This window comes from Parasteatoda tepidariorum, chromosome 11 (assembly GCF_982258835.1).
Source record: "Parasteatoda tepidariorum strain Cologne lab strain chromosome 11, Ptep-v5.0, whole genome shotgun sequence".
NCBI lineage: Eukaryota > Metazoa > Arthropoda > Arachnida > Araneae > Theridiidae > Parasteatoda > Parasteatoda tepidariorum.
Genome location: NC_141765.1, coordinates 40,478,723 through 40,500,542, shown reverse-complemented (window position 1 = coordinate 40,500,542; position 21,820 = coordinate 40,478,723). Strand labels below are relative to the sequence as shown.

At 28.6% G+C, this 21,820-nt stretch overlaps 1 protein-coding gene across 2 annotated transcripts in view; it reads right to left on the bottom strand.

The window, feature by feature from the left end:
• LOC107439422 (palmitoyltransferase ZDHHC16) overlaps positions 1 to 11,110 on the bottom strand; it is a 103,118-nt gene extending 92,008 nt beyond the window's left edge. Inside the window, exons 1-4 of one of the 2 annotated variants that reach the window (XM_016052020.5) lie at positions 10,651 to 11,110; positions 5,010 to 5,312; positions 2,377 to 2,568; positions 1,837 to 1,954 (exon numbers count right to left, since the gene is read on the bottom strand). In XM_016052020.5, coding sequence (XP_015907506.1) covers positions 1,837 to 1,954; positions 2,377 to 2,568; positions 5,010 to 5,204 — 505 coding nt within the window. In that variant the 5' untranslated portion in view covers positions 5,205 to 5,312; positions 10,651 to 11,110. The remainder of the gene's footprint in view (positions 1 to 1,836; positions 1,955 to 2,376; positions 2,569 to 5,009; positions 5,313 to 10,650) is intronic. The other variant, XM_087155214.1, reaches the window with a different exon arrangement.
• Positions 11,111 to 21,820: the final 10,710 nt, after the last annotated feature.

Below are 21,820 nucleotides of genomic sequence, written 5' to 3'. Positions count from 1 at the left end.
AAGTGTCTGGAAAATGAACGCGTCCTGAACAGGAAAATGGACGTAGGGATATCCATGGGACTTGATACTGTACATACATGATTCATTGATGAGTTTAATCATTTCAAAATAAAACTGAAATGGAGAAAAAAATGGTTTTGCGACGTAACAGGATGTTTACAAAACTACTATTCAGTCTATCACAACAAACAATTTATGTTGAATATTTCCAGAAACCCTAACAAACATAATAAAAAATGACCAGTGAAGTCAATTTTTAAATATTATTGAAATGAACTTTCAGAAGAAAAAAAATCATGTTTAAAGTACACAATTGACAAAAAATAATTAATTCTATAAAAATCAATATGGTTGGTGTCTTTTGGGCAAAAATAACATCATTTATGCAATATACTATTATGTCTAAAAAGGAAAGTTTTTAATCAATGTGTGTTAATTCAACTTATTTCAGGAGTAGAAACTTGGACTCTAAATAGCAGATCTATACAAAAACATCAAACAAAGCGTGTAAAGATGTTCACTTAGATTTATAAGAAAAGACCAAAAACGAGTATCGTGGATAAGACAAGAAACAAAAGTTTTAAATGCTTTAATCGGTAATGGGCTGGAGGTATAGCTCTAATAACTGACCATCACTGAACATACAACATCTTGAACTGATATCAATGTAACATCAAATGACCAAAGACTAATGGAATTAGAAAAGTAAGCAGGCAGGAAGGCAATAGCATAAGATTGAAAAAATCAAAAATGTGTGGTGAAAACCTGCATCCAGTATTGGCTTGATAATAGTTTATAATGAGTATGATACACAAGGATGATAAAAAAATTCCTAATTTTTCATGCCCTTTATTACAAGAAATATTGTGTACAAGAGCAAAAAGTCTCATCACAAGGAAAATTCTTAAATTTTCAGTGAAATAAAAGAGTAAATCCTTCCAAAGTTTAACTGAAAGTAGAGAATATGTTGATAATATGAGCCATGTTAAGAGAACCTGAAAACTCAGAGTGTGAATGTGGCTAAGATTTTCAACTTTTTCATGAATCTCAGAAAATTACTTGTACCAAATAATAACACAAATTTTTGAAAGCTAATAATTTTAACCTCGCTTTTTAAAAATTGCCAATTACAAAAGTACAAATTTTTTCTCAATTATAGTGTCGATCAAATTCAAGGAAGAAGCGGAAATGGACTCTTTTTCTTACTCCTTTTCTAAATGTTTAATGGAAAATCAACCCATCTGAAGACTTCTGCCCTTCAAGAACTTTAAAAAGAAGTCTTCTTTTGATTTTTTCTCATAACTGCAACGAGATTTAATTATCTTACATTAATTACATATAACATAATTATTGTGAAACAATCTCTTCAAATAACTAGAAACTTTTCCCTTTAAGTTCAATTCCACAAAAAATGAAATAAAATAAATTAATCTGGTAAAAAACAAAAGAGCAAAGAAATCATAGGATGCAAAAATGTAATACACTAAATCTATACTACATTAAATCTCGCTTGAAAATTCCATATTGATATTTTATGTATGACATATGATATTTTTAGTCTTTTTACAGGTTAAAAATAAAATCAGAAATAAATGGAGGAAGTTTTTCAAACAACAGTGAAAATTACTTGCATATGTTGTTTAATTTTAAAGGAAATTTAAAAATATGAAGATATATTAAAATTAAGGTGCAATAGAGTAAATATTAAATTAAAATATTTTGTACACTTAAAATGAAAATTTAAACAAAAAAAATTATTATTTAGAAAGTAACAGCTAGATCAAAATAGTAAATTCAAACTAAAATTTAACTGATAAGAAGCAAAAGAAAGGATACGACAATGATGATCCATTTTTAGAATACATCGATTACAAACAATACAGTGGTGAGTTCTAGGTGGTTTTGGAGCAATGCACCTTTTACAAATTGACACTGCATCAGTAATCATGGTTCCCTAATAAAAGTCATTGACTCTCAGCAAAATAATAATAATTTAGCTATAAGGCAATAAAGTTAAATTCTTATAATGAAAAAAAAAGAGAAAAATTTTAATAAATTAATTTGAAGACAGCAAGCAAGAATATGAGCATATTTTAAGCAACTTTAAATGTTTGAAAATTTAAAAATATTTTCTATCAGTTACAGTTCAGAAATTTCAAATAGTTCTATCAGTTGCACAAAAACATAGATGAAAGATAATTTTGTTTCAACCATAAAAAAAATACATTTCATTGAAAAAGGACTGACTACGTAATAGTAAAAATAACATAGTGCAATGTAAGGAGACTAATGTAAAAAATAACTCAGTCTATCTATATTTGTATGAACTATAATATATAATACATAATGTCTAGGTCTACTACATATAAAGCTTACCTGAGGTGGATAACCAGGATCTGTGATGCATGCCATGTAATAGTAAAACATGATGTTCAAAAGTAACCAATGACCAATAAATAATGCAAACAATAAAATGAAAACATTTTGTTTTAAATAAAATGGAAGACCAACTGCATATGCAACAACTATAATTGATGTGGCTAATAAAATGACTGCTATCACACATACCTAAAAGAAGAATTACAATTAACAGAATACTTAATGCATTTTAATAATTTTATTTATTTATTTCAAAAAGAAATAATTAAAAATAATGTATAACTCATTTGATTTTAAGTCATGAAAAAAACGGGGATCATGTAAACAAAAACTGAAAACTAATATTAGAATTCAAATTAATAACAATTTATAAACATTATATTCCTTTTTCATTTTGTGTCTCTCTCGTTTTTGGAAATCAGATAAACAATTTAGAGGGTGAATAAATCATACAAACATTGTTATTTACCTAAATGAACTTAATAAACAAAAACATTTGTACACTTTCACAATATTTTTTATAAATTTTTTGTAGTATCCGTATTTATAAAACATACTAAAGAAAATTTAAGCAAATCAAAGTAAAAAATTTTGAAGTAAGATATAATTAGCAAACTTTCCACACATTAGCTAATTATATCTATTTTTTATGCAAGTTTCCTAACAATTTAACAGGATGTTATTAATGAAGTTTTCATTACACTTAAGTTTTTTAATTTTTTTGGGCCAAAGAAATAATGAAAAATACTATAAAAATTACTGCTTGATTAAATATTATGAACCTCCTATGAGTAATAAAAACTACATGTAATGTTCCGTTGATCAGCGAATCCAAAAGCGACGATTAGCTGACATTACTTATCAAAATTCAGAGCTCTGTTTACTCTAGAGGTCTAATTTGTGCCGCTTTTAGTAGTTGCAGCAAGATTTGTTGAGGGCAAAGTGGTATAAATGAACATCATCGGCAAGGAATTAGCATATATCTTTCTGTAACATAATTCTCAAGAGTAATTAACATATATTTATCTTTCTTAGTGGTTCTTAATAGTTATTATTCAACATTTGGTTGGTGACATCAATGTTATATAAATTCAATCACAGGAAAATACGACTGTGTGTCCGTTTCTCTCTTCTTTCTTAGCCTGCTATGCAGTGGTAGTATTCTGTTCCATGTTCGACAGATGAGTTTGATGAGAGATGAGGTCCTTTAGTTCTTAGCATTACGCTCTTGCTCAAATGCTCCCACTTTGCTAAACTTTATTATGATATGCTGCAGTGCTTTGTGCAGTGACAACAAGCATTTGGCAGCGATCTGATGGTGTATTGATTGATAAGCCTTGACAACCCCAATGCTGTCGTCTAATGTGTTTTTAGATATAATAAGTGTTACCAAACTTGCCTGTTAACTGTTGAGTCACCATATTGGGAAGAGAACTTTTATCTATGCTGTGCCATTGTGAACTGTGACTGTCCGTGAATTTATGTCAAGTCAACAGCTTTCTACTAGTTATTAGGATGTTCAAATCAAAAAATAAAATTCTTGTTTTTTCTGCATCTCCTGTCTCAATTGTATATGTGGTATATCAATTTTAATTGAAATTTATGAAGTTAGCAAGCTATAAAAATGGTGTTTACAAAAAACACTACTTTAAAATATCAATAAAATGCATTATAAAGCTGATAAACTTTATTATTTTTCAAAACAGCGACAGTATAATGAATTATAATTATGAAGGTTACAATCAGGTGATTCATTATATTAATATAATGAATTACCCAATGTTAGTTCTATCAATTTTTTCTGAGGTGGTGAGACAAAAACTGACCCACTTAACTTTTGGCATTATAAACCACTAAAATTTTAATTAATTTTATATCTTAAGCTACAAGGCTTTTAATTAATTATTTGAAATATATAAACCTATTAACTAATGAAAAATATAAACCTAAAGCAGATCACTTCATTCTGGATGTGCATGCAATGACTAGACACTATAATTCAAAAGGAAACTTTCGTGACAAATTTTCTTTCAACAACATCAGGAATTTAAAATATAGAAAGAGATGAGTTCAGATAAATCAAAAGTAAAGTATGAAGTTTAAAATGCTGATTTTTTTAAGTATGGAATTGCTAACTAATTATCACAGGGCAACTGCTCCTTTCCATGACAGCAGCTAAACCTGTCATAATTTGTTTGAAATTTTATATTTTCAAAAAAATATTTTAGTACTTGGAACTTTATAGTTTACTCTTGGTTTATCTGAACTCCTTTTTTCTATACCTTAAATTTTAAATTACAAATTATCCAAGTAACAGAAACCCTGCAACATAGCAGTAGGCACTGCAGATTATAACAATATCTGCAGATTATTTTTCCTCCTCAGATTTAAAAAAAATTAGGGGAAAAATCTGATAACAAACTAAAAATCAAACACAAAATGATTAATAGATATAATTTGAAATATTAAAAATGTGTTAAAGGTCAAAATAACATCATATTTGGTATTTCAGTAACATTTTTGTTTTAGCAATATAACAACAGCAAAGATATTTCAAAGCTGTAGAGACTTAACCATTTAGAGAGAAAAAAATCTCACTTTTGAAGATTAATAAAATGTTAAATACTTACAGGACCAATAATTTTTGTGAAATGATCAACAAGCCAGAATATTGGCTCCATGCAGGCATCACCAATGTAATATTTATCAGCAAATTCATTGTAAAATAGTGAAAGAAATATTAATTTCACAACACTATAAGCAATCCAGACTTTTTGTAAAATGTATCTGCACCAGGAAAATATTTTACACTGAACCTTGACCATATCAAGGATTCAAGAAACAAAAAATACTTCTATTAAAAATAAATTCCAAACGTTTAGGATGCAGTGAAAATAATACAAACAGTGAGTCCATCATATTATGTCAAAAACCTAAAAGAAAAGAGTGAAATATATAAAGCATTATAAATTTTAATTGATAACAACAAATAATAGAGCATACTGCATAACGAAAACTCTGTTAAAAAATTTCTAACAGTCAATAGATATGCAAAGAGACAAATCAATTTTCAAATGCCTTCAAGATGGTTACAAATGGAACTAGGATTTTACTAACAAAAGCTATTTCTTGCCGCACCTGTAGCTAACACTTTGGTGCTTCTAAAGTGCAACATTGATTGACTAACATTTTTAATATTATGGCTACTACAAAACTTTTTCAAACATGCTAGTTCATAAATATTACCCACGATTAAAATTAAAATCATAGCTGCCAACTTGTTAAAAACAAAAATAGGAACACAAAGCCAATCCAGGGTAATTGTAACACTAAGTGAAAAGCCCAGTTGATTTTATGAGCAAGAAATATATACATTAATTTATAAATCATGCATGTTCATATTTAACATAATTTTTTGAACCTAACAATTCTAATTAAATTACCTACTGATGAAGAATATCATACCTTTATAATAACTAATTCCAGAGGAAAATTATTTCTTACAAGAATCACAATATTGGATTTTAAAATCACGCGAATATGAATCGCGACATTGTATTTTAAAAATACAAATTGCGATATTGTAGTTTTAATTCACGTAAATACTAATCACAGAGACTAATTTTTAGATTGTGTGAATACGAATTGCAATGCTTTCTTTTTAAATCACGTATAAGTACAAAAATCAATGATTGGTATTACAATCATGTGAATACAAATCACAATATTGGATTTCAAAAATGGGAGAATACGATTGTCGTGATATTGGGTTTCAAAAATTTGCAAATACAAATCGCGACATTGGATACCGTCATTCGGGGCTACTTTGTGCAGGATTTCGCAGTTTTTGAACTTTGACATGTAAAAAAACTATGTTAATTCAAACTTTAGTAAAATTTATCGATATTATATTCATAACTGGACTCAGATGAGTGAATTTGATCAATATTGGCATTATTTGTATGCAATATTTACGAATAATAAATCAAAACATACCTTGCACAAAGTAGCCCCCAATTGGGGCTACTTTGTGCAGCGATAGGAATTCAGTTTAATAATCATGTTTTTACTAAAATATTGATATAAAATTGTTAAAAAAGTTAATTGTTGACATTTTTAAAGACAAAAACATCAGGATATGTAAAGATATTAGTTTAAAAATAATTTTCAGCACTAAAAAATCATTTATTTTGAAGAATTTTTTCTTAAAAAGAATGTTTATTTCAAAACATTTGAGTTTAAACAAAAGGAAACCATATACATTTTTAAACATTGAAATGGATGAAATTTCAAAAATAATAATTATTACATATTTATTAACATTTATGATATTGTTAAATTTGAACATAACATCCTTGAATGAACATGACAGAACTTGCTCTTCAGTTTCTGTCAAAATCACCTAATGTCCTATAAAATATATTTTTATGTGTTAAATTGTTTGATTAATTCATTAGAAAAATCTTTGTAGAAGAAAAATAATAGTTTCCCAGGAAGTTTCACGAGTTTCTTGTAAATTTTATTAGAGATAGTATTTCTGTGGATTTTGTACTTCCGAGAAGCTTCTGCAATCGACATACCACCAGCAACTGCTTGCAAACATTGTTGCAGCTTTTCTAAAGTGTAATCACGGTAGTTTCTCGTTCCAGGTATTTTTTTATAACGTCTGACCATTTTTTTGTCGAAGAAAAAACGAATGAAACTTTGCACAAAGTAGCCCCAAAGTGCATGTTTTTTCACTTTCCGTTTATTTGTTACTAATTTTCAAATTTTTTTAAACGCTAACATGATATAATTGCTTATTAATGTATAAATAAAAATTTTGCACTTGCGACAATTGTTTTATCAACGTCTTTGCATTTCACAACTAAAGTTTCCACGCACACTTTTCGACATCCGACGTCCTCGAAAAGTTTTTGACATTGGATGAATGAAACACACTCTGAGATCGTTTTAAAATTCGAAAAAAAATTTTGTAGTAATAGAAGAGACTTCTATCTTCAAATTCCACACATTTTTGACGTGAAATAAACATAATACCGAATAGCAGCACTTGAAAAATGCCGAATTCGAATTTGCACAAAGTAGCCCCGAATGACGGTACTTAAATTTAGTGAATAAGAATTGAGATGTACGTAACACATAACTTTTATATCAGGTAAATACCAAAATCAATGATTGATATTAAAATCGTGTGAATAAGAATCCTGATATTAGCATATTCTAGCACAGTTCCAAATATTCAAAATGGAAAAAATCCACCAAACCGAAGAAACAAATTGGCGCAAGAATCATATGTATGCAAATGTCGCATTAACAGAATTTAGCAAAAGTTTCAAAATTTCATCAGATTATAAGTTTTTGATTCCCAGAAAAGTCCACCATTCAATGGTCTTCAGATATGTGGAATTTTACGACAAGTGTGTAAAAATCATAGGCCCTGCTTCTCGTTTCAATCTACTTCCAGTTTCTTCTAGTTTGAAAAAATTGGCTTCTAGTTTCAAAAAAATCAGTATAAGGAGTGAAAAGGCACTAGAGTATCGAAAAATCAGAACATTTTGACTGAAAATCGTATTTTTGGAACAAGGCTAAAAAAATCGGAACAAATAGGATATAATCAAAACAGTTGGTAGCAACGCAGCACTGTTAAAACTACTTTTTAATTATTGCATTCAGAACTAAATAAATATATTCATTATATTTTATAACTTATTTAACTAAAATTTTATGCAACAAAAACAAATTCTTTACATTAAAAAATTTTTGGACATTTTCAACAAATTGCAGTCAAACTAAATTCATTTATAGCAAGAATAATGGAATTAAGGGTTCCAAGGTTGTTAAATAACCAAAGTTAGCCAAACTTATCAAATGCAAAAACTATTAAATAAGAAAAAGTTTAAAAATGACTTACTTTATTTTTGTTTTTATTATTATTATTTATATTGATTGAGATAACATTTAAATTCTTTTTTTGTGATTGAATCTTAATGAATTCGTTGATGTACAACATGCATGATATGAAATTCAATATGACTCGCCCATGTTGTTTTTGGAGAATTTTACTTTTTTAGAGCAAACTTAATGTTTTTAGATCAGGATAGCAGTGGTTTAATTTTCTCTTCTCTATCGTTGTCAGATTTTGCAATTTTCATAAACATTTAGATAAGAACATGACAGGGGTCTGTCTAGGTCTTTTTTAGAGGTAAGTATTTTGTGAAAATTTAGACATAATTTGTGAAATTTAAAAATTTTATTAAAAAATCAACACAAAAATATGGTAAAATAAGAAAATATTTTCAAAAATATTTAAATATTTTTCGAAAATATGTTAAAAGTATTTTGTGAAACTACCGTTTTTCTTTAAATTGAATTTGTGAAGCTACCACTTTTCCTTAAATTGAATTTGTGAGGCTACCGCTTAACGGCAGTAAATTTGCCCTGGACAGATCCCTGTATGAGTAGCTGTAGATAGAGAAACTATTGAATGATTTGCAGAGCTACATAGTCGATTAGTTAAAATATCTTTCAAGGCAAGACACATGAGGAGCTTCATATTATTTTCCTTTATTGTTTATTGACATTATTTTCTAACCAAAGGTATAACATTCGTGTGCATATGTCTCCCCCCTCCCAACAATTTCCCAAAAGTTTAGATTTTTTTAAGGCTATTAGCCATGGAATATTGAATTACAAAAGGTATTTTATGTTTATTTAAAAATTAATCTTTAGATAGCTTGTATAAAAATAAATGAAATAATTCTATGATTGTAAAACTTATGTCAGTGGTATCTTAAAAACCATTTAATGATTTTTTTTTAATTTGTTACAATTTAAACGAAATGATATCAATGAAACAAAATTTGAGCATTATTTTTAGTTAATGATTGTATAGAGTAGTTATTTGGTTAAATTTATGCTCAATATAAATTTTTTAGTTATGATTTTTATCAATTTAGCATATTAAACTTTTATTAAAAAAAAATTCTGTCAAATACTGTTTAGCATTGTTTAATAGGAGCAAACAGTGTTCCCCCAAAGCCTTTTTAGAAGGGCGGTTCACCCTGCCTGCCCTTTGATCCCTATAAATGTGCCCTCTTTGTAAAAATAAGCAGCTACCCCTAAAAAGCAATGCCTTTTTATTCATATTCCATTTTTAAAAAGGTAATTTACTGTTTAAATAATAATTACACACTAGTAAAATTATCTGTGTTTATAGGTTTAATTCGGAGAGAATATTAATAAATTTTTCAGTTATTTCAATTTTTAAAGTTATTTTATTTCTTACATAAATCCCTTTTTAAAAAATTGCAACTGTAAATATTTATCTTCTCTTAATTTTCAATTTAAATTACATAAAAAGCTTTCAAGTTGTTTATTAATTAATAATTCTTTTAGCTTACTTTTTTGAGAAAAATTTATGTCCAGAGATTGTCTATTAGCATGTCTTTGATTATTTTTATAAACTACAAATTTCTCTCTTATTCTCATAATGAGACAGAACTATTTTTTGAAATATACACATAAAATAGCATAAGAGGATAATTTAAATAATCAGTTATCACAAAATATTACACATTTCGATAAATTTTACAGTGTTAAAATAGTGTTTTTTCGGAAAACAAAGTGCCTTTTTCTAAGATGCAGTGCCCTGCCCTTTCAGTTTCTTAGGGAGAATTCTGGGAGCAAACAGCTTACAGCATATTTTGAACTAAAATTTATACTCTGATATATTCAAGTATAAAATTTTTAAGTAAAATTTCATAGATACTAGCTATACTTAATATTACAATAATTTTTAACCCAACTTCTCCTGATTTCAAAATATGCTCAGAAAAAATTACAGCATCTATTATGCCCCACGAAAGTTTTTAGTTATTTCTGATATACTAGTTACTAACACATGGTTCCTTAAACTAAAGTTTAACAAATGAAACTGTTTCCAAAAAATAAAAATTTATAAAAAAATGCATTTTATACTTTTTTCACATTTGTTGCATGTAATTAATGATAAACTTGATAAATATTTAAATCTATGTGACACACAAATGAAGAAAAAAACCTGTGGAAGACACAATTTATGTCTTTATTCAGACACAATTAATAATGTAGTATATAAGTACGTATGTGACGCTCTCCGAAATAATATTGACACTTAAGGAAATATTTCTTGCATGGAACACAAACACAAAAAAAAACGACAAAATTAATTTCAAATAAGCTATTTTTATTATTATTAAACGGATATAAGAAAAAGCAACAGACTCTTACCAATTTTAAAATGAGACTAATAAATACTAGCTTCCAAATTCTAATGAAATAATAGATTCCAAGGTCATTTAAATTTACAACTGTATATGTGTTAGTTTGAAAAGAATATATAAATCTTTCAATAGTTTAAGATCAATTTTTGAATTCAATGTCTTCTGAATGTCTAACATCTCTTTCACTATTTTAAATACAGCTGACTCCGAAAGTAAACAAAAAAGCAGTACTGACAGTGTTAGTGCTGGCTTTTTTAAATTTGTCACTAAGTCTTCCAACTGTTGTTGTTGTTGTTAATTTACGTCGCACTAAAGCTGCACAATGGGCTATTGGTGACGATCTGGGAAACATCTCGGAGGATGATCCGAAGACATGCCATCACAATTTTGATCCTCTGCAGAGGGGATGGCACCCCCGCTTCGGTAGCCCGACGACCTGCGCGCGAAATCGAGCACTTTACGGTAGCACAGTTTAACGAGTACCAATACCGCACACTCTCGGTCCCTACGCAGACTGATCCAAGTGGTCACCCACCCGCACACTGACCGTAGCCAGTGATGCTTGACTTCGGTGATCAGCTGGGAACTGTGTCTTAACGATCAGTCCACTGCGGGACCTTCCAACTGATGAGATAGCAACAGGTGAGAATCATGAATATAAAAAAGAAGCATAATGGGTTACTGGTGGCAACAGCCATGGTTGCTGGTTTTTACTCAGAATTTCAGATTATGTATCAGATATGATAATATTATATATATGAACTAATTACCTATGGCTTACTTATTGATATGAACTGTATTATGAACTATGTATTACCTTGTAGATATGAACTCATTACCTATGGCAACACTTCACATGCTTTCACCATTAGCGTGAGGAGAGTCATAGAAGAAGGAAGTACGTTAGTTTCTGTCTAGATTTTCCTATAGATTAAAATCTTTTAAGTTCGGAAACTACGCATAGGAATATGTATAAATGTATAGGAATACTGAAAACTACATTAAACATAGTTCTAAAGGAGAGCATCATGGAAATTTTAAAAAATATTTTCATTAATTGAAAAGGAAAAATATTAAGAAAAGGAAAAAATATCGTAGTACTGAAAAGAGGAGGAGAGGCCAGATGGCGTATTCGAGCGTTGCAATCACCTGTAAAAGGGGGGCGTTTATAACTTAGTCTGGACGATTCGCGATCGCAACACTCGAATACGCCATCTGGGGAGAGACCGGTTTCATGCTTTTAGCCCTTCTCCCTTCCCTCTCCTCCTCTTTTCAGTTGTATAGGAATGTACTACGATATTTTCCCCTTTCCTAATATTTTTCCTTTTTATTTAATAAAAATATTTTTTAAAATTTCCATGATACTTTTCTTTAGAACTATGTTAAAGTAGTTTTCAGTTCCATATAGTTTTTCAAGTTAAAAGATTTTAATCTATATGAAAATCAAGAGAGAAACTAACGTACTTCTTTCCTCTATGACTTTCCACACGCTAATGGGGAAAGCATGTGAAGTGTTGCCATAGGAAAAGAGTTCTGCTCTACGCCACCTGCAGCCCATTTCGATCGCCAATACAAATGGATTGATGTACACTAATCTAAGCTGTGAAATTTATTAAAAACATTTTTAAAGTTTCAAAAAAAATTTCTTTTAAATGGTTTAAGTTATGGACGATATGAAGAGAAAATTTTTTTAAAAAATACGAATAAAATTGTGTAAGAAAACAATAGTATTAAAATTTCAAACTTTTTATGAGACTTTATGAATTTAATTATAATCGTAATTTTATGAGTTATTATTCTAAATACATAATAATGTATTAATATAATATGTAGAACATAGTAACTCAGATCCTTCTGTTTATCAGTGCAAGTCAAATGCAAAAATGAAACTGAACATACTTTTCACTGTTCCAGGAAAAAAGTGATGAAAATTTAATATCACAGTTTCAGAAGCATAGATAGGGTTTACAGCACTCGGAAATAAACTGTGTTTTTGATCCCTTTTTCTATTATGAAGTCAAACTTTTTTACGGGGCCATTTCAAGTTTCTCCATTTTCGGGCCTATCCTCGATAACTAACAAATCAAACGCACTTCAGTAATGCAGCAAGAACGCACTTTAATATAAAATTCCCCTAGTTACGCTTTTAGCTCAATTTGCGCTTTTGATCATTTAAATCATTCTTGAAAAATGTATTTTCAAGAATGATTTAAAATGTCCTTTCATGTCAGTTCATTTGAATTTGCTACTTGCTTTATAGATTTCATTTCATGTTTTATTCTGTTTTTTCTTTATTTTTTATTTTCTGTTTTTACGTGATATTTTTACTTAGGTTGCGTTCCAATATTCGCACCGGTGACACTGGTTACACGAAAGCGAACTAGTCACGTGATCTCAGTTCACACCGTAATTTAGGAACGATCGCTGCGGTTAGGTCAGTTCTGGTTGCCATTAGCAACCAGAAGCAGACGCTCTCCTCTTTCGGAATCTTTGAGAAAAATATATTAGTGATAACAAATTCATTTTTTGTTCTATTGTATTTATTTCTTGACCATTCTATTTTTGCATTACTTGTTAAAGAATATATATTTCTAGACTTGTAAAGCTGTTTCATATAATAAAGCAAAATATCATGATTAGTTTCAGTTTATCTTATTTATTTTTTAAGTTTAGTTGATAGAAAGTAAAACTTCTGTTTCTTATTGCATATTTTTCCTATTTAAATGTTTATTTTAAAATGCATCCATCATCTCAGTAAGTTTTATATTTAAATATTTAACAAAATTAAAGAGAAAAATAAAAATCTGCTTAGTACAATTTTTATTGTTTTTCTTTGAAATAATTTGGAAATCATATTTTCGAAAAATTAATCGTTATACACTATTCTTTTCCTCCTTGCCCAGAGTGAGTTTTGATTCTTTAAATTTAAAAATAATAATATTTAGCTTGCTTTAAGCTTAATTTTTCATGTAAATAGCGTAATTAATTGATTTTAAATATATAATAAACTTACTTTCATAATGAATTTTCTCAAGAAAGAAACTTTATCTTAATATAATAAGATCTTTTAAAATGTAAATTTGATAGCATTTCAAATACATGAGATGGCATCTTTGAAATGTTTCTCATTGTAAGCTTAAATGTCAATGACAAACAGTCAAAATAAGTTTAAAATTTGATTGCCAGAATTCAGAAAAATTAACACAGCTTCTATTTTGATAGAGATGGTATGAAGTGCAATGTTTATGAACAAATTGACTTCAACTGTGTAATGAATATATTTTCATAGTGAAATTTTTCACGAAAGCTAATTTGTTTACATGAAGAAATTTTAAAGTGAAACTTCCTCAGTTCCTCTAACAGAAATTAAAAATAACCATATGTTAGATAAGACTAAAAAGATCAAAATCCAGTAGTGAGATTTTTTCCTTAGCTGCAGTTTAAGCATTAAAAAAAAAAAAAAAAGAAGCTAGGTAATTTTTATTAGTGAACATATTGTAAGATATTTTTATACTAGCCACCTTTGGCGAGAAGCAATGTCACATTTCAAAATTATCTTGTACAATATATAAACTTTAACGGTAATCAAGTCGAATGCAGAGCACATCAGTATTTAAATATTTTAATACTTCAAACCCACCTCCAATCCTAACAGCATAATTAGTTTTAAAAAATATATTAACCAATTTTTTTTCACCTTTTAGCTGTTGCCCCAGTTGAAAGTACTTTGATCACAATTTTAGCAAAATAGTTAACACAGAGGAAAAAATTAGATTACTGTATGGTAAAAAAAATCCCTCCTAATACTGGATAATAAAACCAAAATATATAGTATTTATATATTTCATTTCAATTTTCCCATTCACAAGATAACGATTTTCTGAAAATTCTGGTTTTCAAAATTACCCACACACAATTAATAAAAAATACTTAACTGAAAAGCAGGTTTAAGTGAATAAATTAATTTTAGGCCATGCTCTAAGGTATCATGAAAAAATTATTAAACTTTACCAAACTTAATTACATATTATAAAACCATATTTTATTTATGGTGTTTATTTCTATAAAATTACAAGATGACTCTAAATAAATACTTAATGCATAACTAACTGTAAAGCTTAGTGCCAAATATTTTTATTAATTTACAAATAGCACATGGACAAACAAATTTGATTAATTACAAGGAGAAAAAAAAAGGGCCATTTGGTTTAAAGTCTGAGCATCCACTGCCTGGTACAGAGATTCGCAACCACTGTGCTGCGGCACTTTTGTGAGCCGCCAAATTCTTAAAATGTGCCGCCTAATATTAGAAATGATACAATAAAAATTATAATGCTTTTTTTTTATTATGACTAAAGTTTAAATTTAAGAAAAGTGTATATATATACTTTTTATAATTTTTCCACGCTTTAACCGTGTGATCATCTTTGTCGGTGATTATATTGTCTCTGACAATCTTAAAATAAGATGGAAGTGTTTAAATTGTAAATGACACGTGATTTTAAAAAATGTTGTAAGAGCTAATCATTAAAGTAAGCTATGCAATTAATAAACAAATTAACAAAGGATAACTAAAAAAACAAACATATAAAAAAAATTAACAAAGGATTACCAACAAATATTAAGCTAACAAATAGCAAAAAAACTAGTTCACAAGAAACCACAAAAAAATAACAGTTAATAACTATAGAAAACAAGCAAACAATTAATAACTAGCAAAAAAATGAAAATCTGTTACTAAATAATAAAAAATTGGTCGAAATAAATAAATAATCCCTTAATAAATGTGATTTTGTAGCACATATTTTATTTCACATTCAAAATTATTATTACAAACTATTTAACACAGAATAAAATCGGTAATTAAACAACTTTTAATCTAATTTTTTTCATTGTGAGCCGTCAAATTTCGAAATCGTTATAAGTGTGCCGCAACAAAAAAAAGGTTGAGAATCACTGGCCTGGTATGTGGAGGTGCTGTGGTAGCTTGGCGATGTAGGCACTGCAAGTTTTTATATAGTTAACATTTCGGTATGAAAAGCTACTTGTTGAATTCTTTTTTTTTCAAATTACCAGTTATTTGAAATTCTATATTAGCAATAGAAAGAAAATAGTTGTCAAGCCACTTTTCTTGAATTCTACTGTGAAGCACTTATGCTGTTTAAAATTTACTTTGAAACACTAAACAGTGTTGCTAATATATAGAGAAATACCATGATGCCACATGGGAGAAATATTTATAAATAGATAACATACTTGAAATGAGATAACATACTTGATATTATTATAATTTTGCTACAAGTGGGAGCTTTAGTATTCCATCACAACTATACAATTATAGTATTTAATTAAAAAAAATGTTTTAACACAACAATATCATTTTATTGTAAAATATATATATAAGACTTAAATTTTTTAAAAAAATTAAGAAACAAAAATGTTGCAACAAAACAAGAAATGAACTAGTAATGATAAAGTTTAAAGCGTTTTTATTTGTTTACATTCAAAAATAAGAAATTCACTAATATTGTAATCTGCAGATATTCTTGTAATAAAAAATTTTCCATGTTGGACAGAAATATTTAAATTTGTAGTAATATAATTACACATAGTGACAGCAACCTTTGCCATCAAGTTTAAAATCGTTTCAGATAAACTTAACTATTGTTTGCAACTAGTGTGAAATAATGGTGTATACAAAGATGTTTCACATAAAGTTAAATCTCCCTGTCATAACTATTAAGTTGTATTTGTCAGAAATGTTTTAAATCAAACTTTTAAACTAAGTTCAAATATTAACCCGAAAGTTTAAGATGACACAAGCTAGTCAATAATTCACTTATTTCAGTCTTTTTTTTAAAACATTTTGCCAAAAGTTAGATTTAGTAGTATAATTCAAAAAAAAAAGTATACAAAACAACAGTTATTAATAAGTGTTTCAGAAATTTTCAAGTTAGTGTTATAAAAAATAAACATTTATATTACGTATAGATCAATAATCACATAATAAATACCTTGAATTAAAAAATAATTATCATTAAGAAATAGAAATCTTGAAACAAAAAGTAATGAACTAATAAGAAATTTAAATAGAAGTCGATTTTTTTAAAATTTTAAACAGAATCAAAGCTTAAATTAAAAATTTACCAATAACATATAAAATCTTCATATTGTTCAAAATTATAATGTCATAATATAATACTAAAATGTTTATTATATTGTGATTTTCAGAATTTATTTTAGTTAACAATTATGAAAGAAACATAAATGTTAAAAACCTTTGGCATTAAAAGTCTAGTTCTAATAACACAGGCCAATGAACGACCTTTGTCGTTGGGCTCTATTTAAGATCCTTTTACAAAAACTAAACTTTTATATAATATCATCTGTTATTAATCTAAGACATTGATTTGCACGTGTGCTGAAGGAGGTACAGATCAGGATAGATTTCCATATCATTACTACTATGTTGTGGTTATCAGAAATGATTTAATATTAAAAAAAGAAATACATGCAATACTAATTATAAGCATAATAGATTGAAGGCCTAGTTTAACAACTTAGGTCAGTCCCTTTAATGAAACTCATATGATGTATAATACAGTAAAAACTAAAAGCAAAATTTGTTATTAAGCTAGGATAATATTCATCGTTCCAGGTCTGTTATGGAATATAGAAAGGATATAAGAAAAATTTATAACACAAAAGAAATGTATTTAACAATCAAATATTGATTGGATTTGTTTATTTTAAAAACAATATACATTGGACGAAAATGTTTATGAATGCTTATGAAGCAATAAATCTCTTACTGATTTTAAAGTTCTATCGCTATTACAAATTTAACAATGCTTTGGATAGTTGTTTGATTTACAAAATGATATGTTTATTGAAATTCACAAGTCAAAATTCTTTCGATGTGAATCTATCAAGTAAATCTAATCACCACACGTATCAAAATTCAGATGAATTCTTAGTCTTAAAAACAAAAACATACTAATATCAGAAATAAAACGTTTATGAATGATATCCATTGCTATAAACAACATCAAGACGATTCATCTACAGAATACATTTCCAATAATAATTATTATATTTCAACTGATTACAAGAAAATTTATTTTCAATGATAAAACAAGTTTTTATAACAAATTTATGTTAAAATCCATTCAAAAATACAGCAAAATTATGACGATCTCAACAGCAGTACAATAAAGTTTGTAAACAAATAAGGGTAATGACGTCATGCGAACTGACCAAACCGACCAGAAACCTGGTGCACTTTGTGCGTAACTGGTGACACTGGTTTGAATATTGGAACGATCGGTGCAGTGCACTGGTGTAACTGGTTTTAATATTGGAACGGTCGGTGCAGCAAACCAGTGTAACCGGTGACACTGGTGCGAATATTGGAACGTGCCCTTGTGCTTTATTTTCTTGTAAAATTTTTTGAGTGCTTCTCACACTATTGTATTGATATATCTTGCTTTGGCTATATTGATGCAATATAAGAAAGCACTCTTTTTTGCGCATATAATCGTGTGGGCTGATGAAAAGATTATATCTTTTATTTTCCGGCTTTTTTTAAAAAAATTTGTCCTTTTTTTTCGGAAATTTTTCCTCCTGGTTTTATTTGATTATTTTTTCCCTTGTCTTGCTTGTTATATATATATATATATATATATATATATATATATATATATATATATATATATATATATATATATATATATATATATATATATATATATAATAAATAATTAATAATAAATAATAATTTCTCATAATTTTCTGGGCAATAGTTAAAAACGAACTAAATCTGACTTAACTCTTCCATGTTTTGAGCACTGTGGGCAAAGTGATCAGATCACTAATTACAAGCGTAGGTAAATTTTATTTATACTACTCTTTTTTTTTAATAAATATATTTTGTGACAATTAGGTGAGGATTGCATTGGATTTTATACTATTTTTCTATAACAACTATTTGTTTCAAAACTGAAATGAAACACAGTTCTTATAAGAACAATTTCCTAATATTCAAGTAAAAAAGTAAAGATTAAAAAAATATAGGAATGAAGAGTTTAAGAAACTAATATATTAAAACTTTTTCTTTAAGTATAGTTTAACAATACGCTTAGAAATCGAGAAAGATCGAATTTTTACATTATATAATCCTGTAGCGATTCCCTTCTGGGAAATCTATTTTTAGACCAAACCCCCAAATTGTGCCTCTTCATTTCTATAGACAGGCTTAAACCTGCATTCCAAATTTCAAATGTAATTCAACAAAATTCCACTCCATTAAGGATTACTCCGTTGTCAGAAACACAAGAGCAACAACCTACTCTCACCAGATCTGGTCGGCATGTACGGTTTCCCAAACATCTAACTGATGAATATGCCATTTAAAAATCTTCCTATTGTACATATATATAATTTTTTCAAGAATCTTTATGAAAACATTTATGCATTTATCTTATTCTTTTATATTTCATTTGTATATATTTATACATGTATTTCCATTATCAAAATGTCATAAAACTTAAAACATGTTATATATAGCATATAAATTGTAGAAATGCAAATTTCTTGTATCGTGACAAAGTCACTGGGGGGGATACTCTGTAGCGATTCCCTTCTGGGAAATCTATTTTTAGACCAAACCCCCAAATTGTGCCTCTTCAGCCTACCCTGAGAGGCAGTCGCACAAAACTTGTTACTTGTTACGTTTTAATAAATTTATATTAAGTTTAAATCGTCATCCTTGTTCTCACTGCACATTGGAGTCCTCATTAATTAGTGATTAGAGGAAATAAAATTACACCTTGAAACCTCTAAAATCCTTTGAAATCTAAAATAAAATTTCAGTGCGCAAAAAAAAAATTTAAGAAAATAATAAAAGAGCTGCCTGAATAACTTTGATTTAATGATCGGATTTTCACGTTCTAAGCCTCAATCTAAACATGCAAATAGTAAAATTAACATTAAGGGCCCCAAACTTCGGATCTCTTTCCTGATCAAACCATGCAGATCATATTTTCCAAATTGTGGCTACTATATATATTCTGGGGGCCCTAAATCCAAATCCGTAAAAAGAAAAATGTTAATTCAGTGAAATTACGTTTTTGTGTCTGATTTTGCAACTTAAAATATCACCTGCCTTAATTAATTAGCATATTTGAGGTGATCCCCAATTGAACCATTAAAATTGAGTCCTGTAGAGCGCAAAGACCTGATCATTAGATCAAAAATTATTCAGCGTAATCGGGTTTTTTTTCTTCCTTTTTGCACTAAATGTATAGTGTATTAATGTACATTAATCTTAACTTTGACAGAAAGTGGTTAGAAATGAGAATTCTTACTATGGCCTTCTTTTTTTAATTTTAAGAAAATAAGATCTAAATTCAGACTAGCCAAGGTTTTATAATATGCTTTTGTACTGAATACATTACAGAATCCTCGGAAGTTTTTAATTAATGCCAATATGATAGTTATTATGTCCTCTGTTAAGTACTGAAAATTACTCTTAAAATGAATGAGATTTATAAAATTTTCTTTCTGTTTCTTTTGCAGTTTTAATTTTAATACACATATTTCAGAAAATAAATATTTAAAAAAAATTAACAGAAAGTGCCCCCTCTAAAATTTCTTTCACGCTGCGTCTATGTTTAAAAGATGAAAACGTTTTATTCTGAAATTTATTTCCAAATATTTTATAAGAGCCCTTCTAAGGTTCGCCCGGCATAGACATCCCTCTTGCTCCCCTTTAGCTACGCCAAACGCTACTGTGTATGTGTAGTTCACGTAGTGTAGATCACAGTTCCACACCCAAACTACATCTCTTTGTTTTAACGCAACGAACAAACTATATCGTTCTCACATTAAGAATAAAAATAAAGTGACTAATTGTTAAAAATTTTTTTTCAATAATGTTTCGATTTCAACGTTTCAACTGTATGGATAGTAGGCTGAATGTAAACAATCACAAACTTCTTAAAACCGGAAGAAATTTGGAAAACTTCCGGTGTATTCCACAGCCTATGTTATGCTCGCAAAGCGATGTGTGAACAGGCTTAATATTCTATGAAGTTTTATTATTGTGATTCGTGTTTAAATTTAAGCGTAATTTTACTATTCATAAGAGTATTCTGTAATTTACATATTCTAGCAGGTCGTGAGGTCGCAAATTTAAGAAAATTAATATCACAACATAAATAAAGTGTAAGGTTTGACAAGTTTCGAATGTTTTCCCTCATTTGGCTATATCACTGTACATTATCATTGTTTTTTTTTTTTTTTTTTTTAAGAAAATCACAGCACGCTTATGGAGTATTCATTCTAAATTCATTTGTTGTTTGCTTCGTTAAAATTTAAATTGAAAGAACGTGTTATAATGTAAGCTCTACAAGTATAATAATATTGGATAGCTGGCGCGTGAAAGCTCAAGCGTGAAAATCAGCTGAAAATAGTAACCAGGAAGTCTTATGGCGAATTTAAGTCAATTTTACTATAATGGACAATAATATTCAATTTTACTATAATAGAAATTTGCAGTCTATGTTGTAGAAAAATTTGTTTACTACCAAGTTTGCTAGCAAGAACCCTCCACGTCTTCCATGAAAACTATCACTTTGAAAACATTTTGATGCCATTTGCATCCACAAAAACTCAGTTCTGGTAATGAACTTGTTAGCCAAATTAAAGATGCTTGCCAAAAAAGGAAACCCTCAGTTTTTTTGCTACTCAATTTACATTATTGACTTCCACTTAAAAATAATGTCATATCGCTTATCTTTAGTATTTCAAGTGATGTTTTTAGCGTGGTTTATACTGCTCGGTAGAACTGAATTATTTTTTATCAAAGCAGACATTTTGATTAGTCAATTTTAAGAGAGAAATAAAAATGTCCAATTAGATTGAACTTAAATTTGAAATTGCTGTAAAAATGTACAATCAGAGCGGTCCTGTAGTGAACTGATCGTTAACGCACGGTTCCCAGCAGATCACCGAAGTCAAGCATCACTGGCTGCAGTCAGTGTGCGGGTGGGTGACCACTTGGATCAGTCTGCGTAGGGACCGAGGGTGTGCGGTATTGGTCCTCGTTAAACTTTTCTACGTAAAGTGCTCGACTTCGCGTGCAGGTCTTTGGGCTACCGAAGCGGGGCTGCCATCCC